Source organism: Ailuropoda melanoleuca, chromosome 17 (genome assembly GCF_002007445.2).
Source record: "Ailuropoda melanoleuca isolate Jingjing chromosome 17, ASM200744v2, whole genome shotgun sequence".
NCBI classification, from domain to species: domain Eukaryota; kingdom Metazoa; phylum Chordata; class Mammalia; order Carnivora; family Ursidae; genus Ailuropoda; species Ailuropoda melanoleuca.
The window spans coordinates 10,374,158-10,385,201 of NC_048234.1; the positions used below are offsets into that span (position 1 = coordinate 10,374,158).

At 45.0% G+C, this 11,044-nt stretch overlaps 1 protein-coding gene across 2 annotated transcripts in view; it reads right to left on the minus strand.

Annotated features, from left to right (window-relative positions):
• The window catches only part of TTC19 (tetratricopeptide repeat domain 19), a 39,602-nt gene extending 28,565 nt beyond the window's left edge, over nucleotides 1-11,037 (minus strand). The window contains exons 1-6 of one of the 2 annotated variants that reach the window (XM_011227034.3): nucleotides 10,567-11,037; nucleotides 8,580-8,690; nucleotides 8,067-8,105; nucleotides 7,278-7,334; nucleotides 6,900-6,961; nucleotides 4,545-4,639 (exon numbers count right to left, since the gene is read on the minus strand). In XM_011227034.3, coding sequence (XP_011225336.3) covers nucleotides 4,545-4,639; nucleotides 6,900-6,961; nucleotides 7,278-7,334; nucleotides 8,067-8,105; nucleotides 8,580-8,690; nucleotides 10,567-10,881 — 679 coding nt within the window. In that variant the 5' untranslated portion in view covers nucleotides 10,882-11,037. The remainder of the gene's footprint in view (nucleotides 1-4,544; nucleotides 4,640-6,899; nucleotides 6,962-7,277; nucleotides 7,335-8,066; nucleotides 8,106-8,579; nucleotides 8,691-10,566) is intronic. The other variant, XM_034646898.1, reaches the window with a different exon arrangement.
• Nucleotides 11,038-11,044: the final 7 nt, after the last annotated feature.

Below are 11,044 nucleotides of genomic sequence, written 5' to 3' on the forward strand. Positions count from 1 at the left end.
TTTCCATGCAGATACGCCATTCTGGGCTGAACACGGGCACGTATCTCTACTCCCTCCCAACACATCGCTAAAATCAAAGTTAAAGGATGAAAAAGATATAAAGCTACCATAAAAAAAAAAAAAACACAGAAGAATCGAGAGGACAAAGATCAAAAGCTGTGGGAGATGACCAGCAGAGGAAGAAAGGCGGTAAGTGACTAAGCCCATGACAGGAAGAGGACTGAACGCTGCAGATAGCTACGCCAGGGAGCAAGCCAGCCGACAGGCAGCCCGGAGCCCCAGAAAAGCTTAGCAACTAAGAAGAGCAAGTACTACAGGTAACAGAACAATCAGCCATACACATAAAAAACAAGCAACAAAAACACCTCTGACTTCAGAGGAAACAAAAAGTCGTACACAAAAGCAGATGCGCTCACGTGACCATGTGACTTGGCTCCACAACACATACTACTGATACATCCGTAATAACGCAGACACGACCAAAGCCGCACTGCATCGTCACTTTTCCGTAAGTTAACAGATACTAAAAATAATAAATCAAGAAATAATTTTATGTTATTTAGGAATATGAAGGAAAATACCAGAGGACATTGGTTAAGAGTTGACAACGAGGGACGCCTGGGTGGCTCAACCGTTAGGCGTCTGCCTTCAGCTCAGGTCACGATCCCGGGGTCCTGGGATCGAGTCCCGCATCCAGCTCCCTGCTCGGCGGGAAGCCTGCTTCTCCCTCTCCCACTCCCCCTGCTTGTGTTCCCTCTCTCACAGTCTCTCTGTCAAATAAATAAATAAAATCTTAAAAAAAGAAAAACAATGTTGACAATGACTCCAGGAAGCCATGTGGCAAGGAAATGCTATTTTTAAATTAATTCTTACAACATTCCTTGACTCCTTATACTATATAGGTAATAAAATAGTTTAAAAAATAATTTGTTCTAAGAAATTACAAAATATGCAGAAAAACACAAATAAGACATAAATCCCCTATAAATTTACCAACCTGAGATAATCACTGTCTATATTTTGGTATCATGCAACCCAACTCTATACCTATATTTAATGTACATATTCTAGAAAATTAGGCTCCTCTTAACTATACTGTTTAGTAATCTGCTATTTTCACTTAATTTTTTATAGGCATTTCCTAAGAAATTACATACATATTTACAACATGAGGAACAAAATGAGTACCCTAGACCAAGTTTTTACGTGAGCTAAAGTAAACACTTTTGGGATAGAGTTAGTCATGTCAATTAAAAGCATATGAATTCAATAATGGATTTACTTTGTTTAAAATGGAATGGGAGGGTCGCCTGGATGGTGCAGCTGGTTAAGTGACTGACTCTTGGTTTCAGCTCAGGTCGTGATCTCGGGGTCATGGTCTCAGGCCCCACGTCTGGCTCCATGCTCAGCTTGGAGTCTGCCTGAGATTCTCTCTCTTCCTCTGCCCTTGCCCCTGCTCACACGTGTGTGTACACTCTCTCTCTCAAATAAATAATCTTAAAAAAAATAAAGAAAATAAAATCAAGTGGAATATATTTCTTTAGAAAAAATAAGATTAAGGATAACGTAACACATTTTCTGTATCGTCTAACTAGTAAAATATAACAACAATGTTTATAATAGAAATTAGTTTGCTTTCTCCAACAAGAGTTCCTTCACCTGGAAAAAAAAATGTTTTCACAAGACCTTACTAAATTAAAAAAAAAAAAAGCATATACAGTATGATCCCTAATTTATTTTTTAAAATATAAACAGCATAGGGGGAAAAACAAGCCTGCAAAGATACACACTAAAAAATCAACAGTTTTTTCTAAGTACTATTATGGATGATTTTTATCTTCTTCATCCTAATGCTTTTCTAAATTTCCTTAATTGCAGTGGTATTACTTGTGGAGTCAGAAACTTTTAAGAAACAGTCTAGAGTCAATATTACAAATGAAAGAAAGCAAGGGTATGAGTAGTTCAAAAGTGACTTATTTGATAGCTAGACTTGTTTTTACAACTTTTGTGAATTCCCTAGAAGCACTTCCATATCACACTGAAACTCTCCTTGGTGCCTGTGTGGTCTACTGTTCTTATAGTCAACAATTACTGAGCCTCCATTACATGCCAGGCACTGTTCTAGTACGAAGGATTCAGCAGTGAAAAAAACAGATGAAATCTCTATCATTCTTTGATAAGGAAGACAAATACAAAAAACACCTGGAACAAAAGTATACTTTTAGTGGCCATATAAACGTGAGCACACAACAGACAACGCACACACTTCTACTTTCAAGTGTGAGGAAGAAAAGTAAAGGATAGGTGGGAAGAGATCATTCTTTCAGTCAGCACAGGTTTCCCGAGGAGGGAGCAAGTGAAAAGGACTTGAGATGGCAACAAGCTTGTACAGAACAGCAGGGACAAGACCAGTGTGGTCAAAGTGGAATGAGCAAGGGGGAGAGCAGTAGATGATGCAGCAATAGGTAGGGGTCAAATCATGCAGGGCCTTACAGGACAAGGGGTCCTGAAACTTACTCTAAAGGTGATGCAAAGGCACTGAGTTTAAAAGACTACTCTGCCTGCTACATGGATAACAGACTGTGTGAGGGAAGGAAGCAGGAAAACCTTTGAGGAGATTTTACAGGTGTTCAGGCAAGAAACAATACTGGCCTGGACCAAAGCAATAGGGTGAGAGGATGAGACGTGGTCTGACATGGATACACCTTGATGGATGATGACTTCCTATCAGGAGTGAGGAAGGGATCATAGGTGATTTGTAGGTTCTTGGCTAAAGCAACTGAGTGAATGGCGGTGCCATTTACTGACTGGGCTGACTGGTAGAGAAGCCACTATGTAAGTGGCAGAAATCAAGAGACCCAGGACGCCCGGGTGGCTCAGTCAGTTAAGTGTCTGACTCTTGGTTTTGGCTCAGCTCATGATCTCAGTCAGGGTTGTCAGATCGAGCCCCACATCGGGCTTCATGCTCAGCTTGGAATCTGCTTGGGATTCTCTCTCTCCCTTTGCCCCTTCCCCCCAACGTGCTCTGTCTTTCTCCAAAATAAATAAATAAAATCTTTTAAAAAAAAAAAAAATGAAGAGACCCGTTTCAGACATGTTAAGTGAGAAATGACCACTAGACATTCAGATCAAGATGTCAAGTAGACAATTTTACCCAGTTCATGTCTGTAGTCCATGTGTACGCTGGGGATGAAGGTGTGCAACTGATATTTAAAGGTATGGGACTAAATGTTATCTCCTAGGGTGTGAGCCCCAAGGTCTGCTAACTTTAGAGGTGGCAAACGGGAAGGTGAGTGACCAGTGAGGTGCCCCAGAAGCCAAGTGAATAAAGTGTCTCCAGTACTGGGGTCAGAGCTGCTAGTAAGTAGAGCAGGTAAGGTAACGACTGAGAACTCGTGACCTTGATAAATGGAGATTCAGCAGAGTAATGGAAGAGAAAACCCGGTTTATGTTCAAGAGAGAACTGGAAGAGGGGCACCTGGGTGGCACAGCTGGTTAAGTGTCTGACTCTTGGTTTCAGCTCAGGTCGTGATCTCAGGGTCGTGAGACCGAGCCCGGTGTCAGGCTCTGCGCTCAGTGTGGACTCTACCTGAGACTCTGCCTCTGCCCCCCACCCTGGCTCTCTCTCAAATAATAAAAATAAATCCTAAAACAAAAAAGAGAGAGAGAGTGAGAAAACTGAAGACAACAGAGTACAGGTAACTCTTCAAGTCGTATGTATTGCTTCAGGGACAAGGGTTGGCCACATTTCTCTAGCATCTTGCTAGCCCTTGGCACAGAGTACATGTGAAGTAAGCATTACCAATGCTGAATCTGAAAAGTCCTGATATCTCACAGCATATTAAGAAACCTGAACAGTTGAGAGCTAGACAGCATCCTGACCACCCCGCTCTGTTCCTAACATCATTCTTGATGTTCTTCCTGCCATAATGAAGATGAACTACAAAAACTTGAGTTTCTCGAGGCACCGGGGTAGCTCAGTCGGTTAGGCATCTGCCGTCGGCTCAGGTCATGATCCCGGGGTCCTGGAATCGAGCCCCACGTCAGGCTCCCTGCTCAGCGGGAAGTCTGCTTCTCCCTCTCCCTCTGCCCCTCCCCCTGCTTGTGCTCTAGCTCACTCTCTCTCACATAAATAAAAAACTCTTAAAAAAACAAAAAACCCTGAGTTTCTCTTCACCTTTTGTAACTTGATACATATCTAGGACCAAAAGGTAATCAAGCAGCATTGTGACTGGTTGCTGAATCAAGAGAAAAGAAAAAGACCTTCCCTTTCTGTGCCCCGATTTTCTAGAGAACATATACAGTAAAGTCAACAAATAAATTATGAACATGTCACCAAAGGGTTAAAAGAGCAAACAGTGATCAAGTCATTTAAACAAAACATCTTATTCCAAACCTTCTGCTGAGATCTTAAAACAGCCACTTAATTCCCCAAATGGGTAACTTGCCCTCCCCCAATTCAGGTACCTTTCCCTCTATTACAGTGTAACAGTAAAGCTCTGTGGCAAAAAGGCAATGTCCAGAAAACAGTCAGGTTTCCCTACCTGACAACATGTCTTCTGCTAATTCCTTTTCTCTTTCAATTTTTTCCTCTAGAGTTGAAATGCAGAATTCATAGCCAGCAAGAGCAAATTCCTGTCTGTAAAGCAAAGATCAGCAATCGGCTGTTCACCTCTTCACAAGCTCCTCTTTCATTCGCATTTTCCGGGCTTGGGTTCGAGCGTCAGCAATACAGGAAGTGTACAACGGGAAGAGGGAATGGTGCTTCACGTTTCTAAGGAGTATCAGTCTGCCATGTCGCAGAAGTTTTTAGTCACCCTAGCTTAAGACATAAAAAGCTAAGCATGCTGCTGTAATCTTAGTAAAGGACAGAGCCAGTAGCTTCCACCGTCTCCCACTAATGGCTTCCAGTGAGTCAGTGTCTCCATTTGGGAAAGCCTTACCCCCACTCAAAGTAATACTGATATGAACAGAGGCTCAGGCCACCTGCACAAAGGATGCTAACTACTGATCTTGTGCCATTTCTGACGAGGTTTATTAGCTTTGTTTATTAGCTTTCCAACCTGTTAAGTCTTTAAGGAAAGCATCTTTTACATAAATGGAATCCCTGGCTATGGCACTAGAAGGCATTTAGCCTGAATCTAGCTCAGGACCCTCAACCAACTGGACAGGATACCCAAACATCTGGCAGATGGACTCTGGAGGGAACAAGTGACAACCGCTGGTTTCTAGAAAGAGATGCAAAGACACAACAGAAATTCCTTTTCCATCCAGAAGCTCAGCCCTGGTTCCTGTCTTCTGTTGTGGCTCTGGTTTCTTAGCAGAAGTGGCGCTTCAGAGCTCGCCCTTTCTCCTCTAGTGCTTTGCGGGGGAGAACAGATGACCCCACTGTTGTACTCTGTTCTCAGAACAGAAGCTTCTCCAGACCACACTTTGGCAGGAGGGACCCTATCCAGCCGGGACTTGGAGCAGGGGGAGGCTGCCCACCCGATGTTTCTAGTCAGAGCAAAAAGTCGAGAAACAATTCCCTTACTAATATCCGCCTTCCTAAGCCCAAGTCTAATTATATATAGTCTGGTCTCCTGCTTCTCTTAATAAAACTAAATGAAAAAAATACCTTTGACAAGAGTACAGAGTAACTAACAGGTTAATTATCAGGGGCTACTACTTTCACTTGTATGAGAACGTGAATTCGTCTTACTCTCCACTGTGATTAGCTTCGGGCTTCTTTTTATCCCAGTTCATATCCTATTGACCTCCAGTTCTGTTTGTGACCCCTCCAAGAGAGACTGATCCCAGCTGTGATGCCTCCCCCCCCCACCCGGTCATGGGCCAACCTCAAAGCTCCTCAAAAGACTTGAAACCAAAGGCCCGCAGAAGTTCTAGCCCAATAGTGTCCAACCAAATGCAGGGAACAAGCAGGTTCTGTTGGTAATGAAGGAGCTGGTGACTAGGGCAGCTGGGACCAGTGCCAGGGCCCCTCGCCTCAATGAGCCCTGTGGTTACAGCATTAGGTCTGATGTCATTCCAAACCTCTGGTACCCAACTGCTGTAGCAACTAAAAACCTACGGAAAAGCCAGTCTTAGGTCCTCCCTTAAATGCACTCCAAAATATATAAATCTCTAGGAGTTCTTTGCTTACATCCTAGGTGTTTTCTCTTTGAACTCCACCTAGAGAGAATGAAAGGCACCAGGCCTCGCTCATCAGTGTTCCTGGGACCTTTACAACACATCCAAATTATTTTCTAGAGCCTTTCCTGGGTAGCAGGAAGATTCTTCTTCACAAGATTTTAGACTCATCTAATACTTTTAAATTAACACCAGTTTCCTATCTTACTTATGCAGAGCTCACTCCTCTACTCCGAGGTGTCTCCCCTTCTTAAAATTTGCTACCTGATCACCTTTATACGCTTTAAAGACACTGCCAGCGGACTAGCCATGGAGACACTCCCACAGCAACTCCTGCATCACTCAACTATGTATCTACTTTCCCCGGTTTCTTGATACTTACATCCAAAAACAGTTCCTTTGAAGTGCATTACCCCAACGGCTTTTACATTGCTCCCTCCTCTTCCAGGGAGAGCTAAACTAGTTCTAACTATAACTTCCCTTCCCAGTTCAAGCAGGAACAGAAAAGTTAATTAGCTCTGTCACAGTGAAGCCAGAGATGTGAGGGTGGTATGTCCCACTTAACAGTCTACTGGAAACGGGGGGGTAAAACTAAAAGACTAAAGATTTCAAACATGGCGGGGGGGGGAACGGGACACTCTGTGTGTGACACCCAGTTTTTTTGAGACCCAGAAGCCAAACGAAAATTATATAACATCCTAGGGTTACAGTTCTCTGCCCATAGCCCAACTCCCTGGCTGCCGCCACACCTAGATTCTAATTCTACTCACCTATTCTGAGCAGCATAGATACTGGCCAGCTTCAGAGAGATTTCAATTATTGCATTGTCTTCCTGTTGGGAGAAAGGAAATGGAGAAAATTCATAAGTTAAGTTAACTCGTGGATTATTTCTGATTAACATCTAGAATAACTTTGGCCTAAAAGCCATAGTTTTTATCCTTCTGGAGGAATTAGGCAACTGGATCCCTCAGTAACTATGTTTTTGCACAAGTGAAAGACTGGTAGTTTTTATATGGGTCCAAGAGGAAAAAAAATAATCCACCTTTTTTCGCCAAAGCACATGGTGGGGGCTGAGCCAAGTTTTCAGGAAGCAAAACGATTCTGAAAACTGCTTCCACCAGGGGCCCAATCCTAGGCAATGTCCTTACCTGTTGCATGCCCCCTCCAAGCAGGTAACTCATTGTTGCTTTAAAAAGTTTTTCCGCCTAAAAGCATAAGGAAAAGATTTTTCTTTTACTTGGGACCCTGGATTCTAAGTACTAGTCTGATGCATCATCCCCTTGTAAAACACAACACAGTCACTCATATACACCAAGAAAAATATCCTTGTGATGGGAAAACAAACAAAAATACCAGGACCCCACCTCCTCTGGGCACCTTAAAAACTACTCTGTGATGAACAGAAACCAACTTCAGAAATTAACTTTCCGTCTAAACCTACTGTGGCAGAGACAGCAAACTATCCCCTAATTATTCACTCTCCCATCCATTTAGTTACATCTCCTCAGTTTTTAACAGGTCAGCCTCCTTTGCACTTAGGTTCGGTCATGGGAAGAAGTTTTGGCCAAGAGATGCGGGTAGAAGGAACGTGATCAATTTTTCATCTCTATTTTATAAAAAAGCTGCCTGACCGCCCCTTCCTCCTCTTCGTCCTTCCGGGAGGCTGGGGGAGAGCCAGCTCACTTATGCAGATGAGAACACATCTTAGCACAAACTCAGGCTTGTGGGCCACTTCATGGAGCAAAGGTAACCACTGTTCTTCAGTGCATAGCTCTCTATAGAATAATGCATTAAAAGAAATACACCCTCTTGTTTGAGTTACCCTATTTTGGGGTCTCTTTGTTCCAGGAGCTGAGCTCGTACCCTTACTAATAAGAGTTCCCTTCAAGCTAGTCCTTCACAAATTCAAAATACCACGAAGTGATTTACTTACTTACATTTTCAAGCTGACCCCGTATAAATGCTAAGTTGGCCATCTGAAAGCAAATTACAAATTGTTTTTCAGTTTAGAGCACTGCATTCTACTTAATTTCAAAACCTTTAAGCTAATGACTCCCTTTTGCTTTTACCCTCTAAATAAAAAACATAGTTCAAAGAAAAAGGTATTTAACTAATTTGCTCAAATCAAAGTACAGCAATAGTGTGAATGTAAACAGTTGCACGATCTTTGCTGATGACAAACCAAATCCAGGTCCATTCATCACTGGAAAAAACAAATACTAATGACGTTTATTTTTGGTGTGAGATTTAGACTTCATATAGATGAAGGATAATAAAATGTTAGTACCCAGGGGTAACAAAAATTGAAAACAAAAGGAGACACAGTAAGTACAAAAACCAAAGAGCTTTACAACATCCTGAAGGTCAGGAGCGTAAATCAGGAGAGGGAACAACCCTTCTCTTGAATCCACCCTTCATCATTAGTGGCTCAGCCTGTTTAGAAGAGTTACCAAGTCATAAGTGTAAGTGATGGCCTTCCTGTTATCGCTCTGATAGGCAAGACGAAGAGCGTCATGTAAAATTAGCTCAGCCTCTTCTGGCTCATCTTTCATGATGCTCAACTGAAAAGAGAAAACAAAGAAAGGAATAGAAAATGAAATTTAAAGAAAGAAGATGTATGTGGTACCAGACAGAAGTGGATATGGCCATACATCCCAAGACACAGAAGACAGCTATCCATTCATTCGTCAAATATTTATTGAATTCCAACTCTGCACCAGGCTTTATGTCTACAACGGTGACAGGGAGGTCAGCTTCCCTTGCAGCTATGTGTGGCCACGTGACAAAGGTCTGGCCGACAGATGCAGACACCAGGAATGTGAGCAATTTTTGCATCCTACTTTATAAGGAAGCTGCTTGTCCTACATCCTCTTTTTCCCTTCCTAGAGTCTGGAAGTAACCCTGTAGGACAAATAAACTTCGTAACAACTAATGATATAAACTACGAAGAAAAGTAATGAGAAGGAACAATAAGGGGTCCCCTCTAAATGGGAGTCAGAGAAGCCTTCTGAGGAAGGGAGGAAGTGACAGTTAAACTGAGGTAGGAAGGATGACAGTCAACCAGGAATTACAGGGGAAAATGACCCAGAGAATAAGAGATGAATAGAGGCCCTACGGGCTGAAGAGAATGGTTTTCAAAAACCATTCAAGAAACGAAAGGAAACATATGTTGTGAAGAGGACACAGAGTGAGCCAGAGGATTACTGCTAAATGGGTGGCCAAGGCACAGTGGGGTAGGTTAGGTAGCGTCTTGCAGGCCTTGTCAAGGAGTCTGGATTTTATCATAAATACAGTGAGAAGTCACTCAAAAGTTTTTAGCCAAAAAGGTAACACAATCTAATTTACATTTATTTTTTTAACTTAAATATTTTTTTAAGACTTATTTAGAGAGAGAGAGAGAGTATGCACATGGTGGGGGGAGGGGAGTCCTCAAGCAGACTCCCCACCAAGCAGGGAGCCGGAAGTGGGGCTCAAACTCACAATCCTGAGATCATGACCTGAGCTGAAATCAAGAGTCGGAGGCTAAACCGACTGAGCCACCCAGGAGCCCCACAATTTACAATTTTTCAAAAAAGGTATTCTGGTTGCTGCATGAAGCATAGGGCAACAGGGCAGACAAAACTATCAGATGGCAGGCTGTGGCAGTGTGGCCAGGATGGCAGCAGAGGGCACACAGAAAAGGGCAGATTTCAGAAATACTTTGCATCTGGTAGCAACGGGATTTGTTGCTGGGCTGGGAAGTGTACTGAGAGACAGTGATAAGGTTTAGGAATGCCTACGAGGCTTCCAGGCTGAAAAACTGAGTAGATGGTAGCAAAGAGAAGATGGTGAAGGAATGTGCTGGGGAGAGGTCTTTGAGATCAACAGTCAGGTGTGAGAGGCAGGTGAGGCCTCAAAGTGGAGAGGGCATGTCAGCAGCACACCGCAGTACAGGGATATAAATTTGGATGTCATTAGCACCGAGGTGGTAGCGAGCCCAGTGGCAGAGATGACATAACCTGAGGAGGACAAAACAGAAAAAAGAATGTGGCAAAAAGGAAGACTTTAGAAAGAACAGAACCAAACCGAGCACAACCAACACTCAAGTGCGTTTTCTGGACGCTACATACATGCCCAATTCCCGATGCCAGTCCCATCGGCTTGGCTGGCCCCCTGATAAAAACAACTACATTTCCGCTAATTTTGCTTGGATAAAAGAGCGATGCCCGTGGTGCCACCTCCATCTGCACTGGGGACTGCAGCGGTTTGACTGCGGGCTCTGGAGTCTGACAAGCCTGGATGGATGCCAACACCGCCCCCCCCCCACCCCCAACCATGACCCATCGAATTCCGGGCAATTCTACCCCCGGAGCCACCATCCAGTCTTGGGGAAACTGCAGCGAGCACTGCGCACCCACAGGGCCAACGAACAGGCCTCGCTCACAAAGGCCGCCTCACCTTGGCTCGCTTCAGCAGCTGGATGATCTCGGCCTCGGCCTCGTCCGCCGCGCCCTCGGCGGCGGCCCCGCCCGCTCCCTGCCGCTCCTCCTCCTGCTCCTCTGCCGCACCGGGCCTCGAGAACCAGGCGAGCGCTGCGGGAAGGNCAAGGCCCGGGCCTCCGCCGCGCGGCGCGACTCGAGATGCCGGCACCCCCACCTCAGGCGCCCGGCCTCCTGCCGGCCCCGGGAGCAGGCGCGCCGAGCAGGCCCGGCACCCCCGCCCCGCGGCCCGCAGGAGGCCACGGCCCAGGTTCGGGCTCAGGAGCCGGTACATGCTCGCGCGGCGTCCTCGGCGCACTGCAGGCCCGGCCGGATCCCAGGACGTCCCGCCCCCAGCGCCGAGCGCCCTCCGGATTGGTCGGGCCGCGAGGAGGGAGGAGGTGTCGTCGTGGCCGCCCGCATGCGCGTGACGCGTGATGACGTCACTGCGCCTCGCC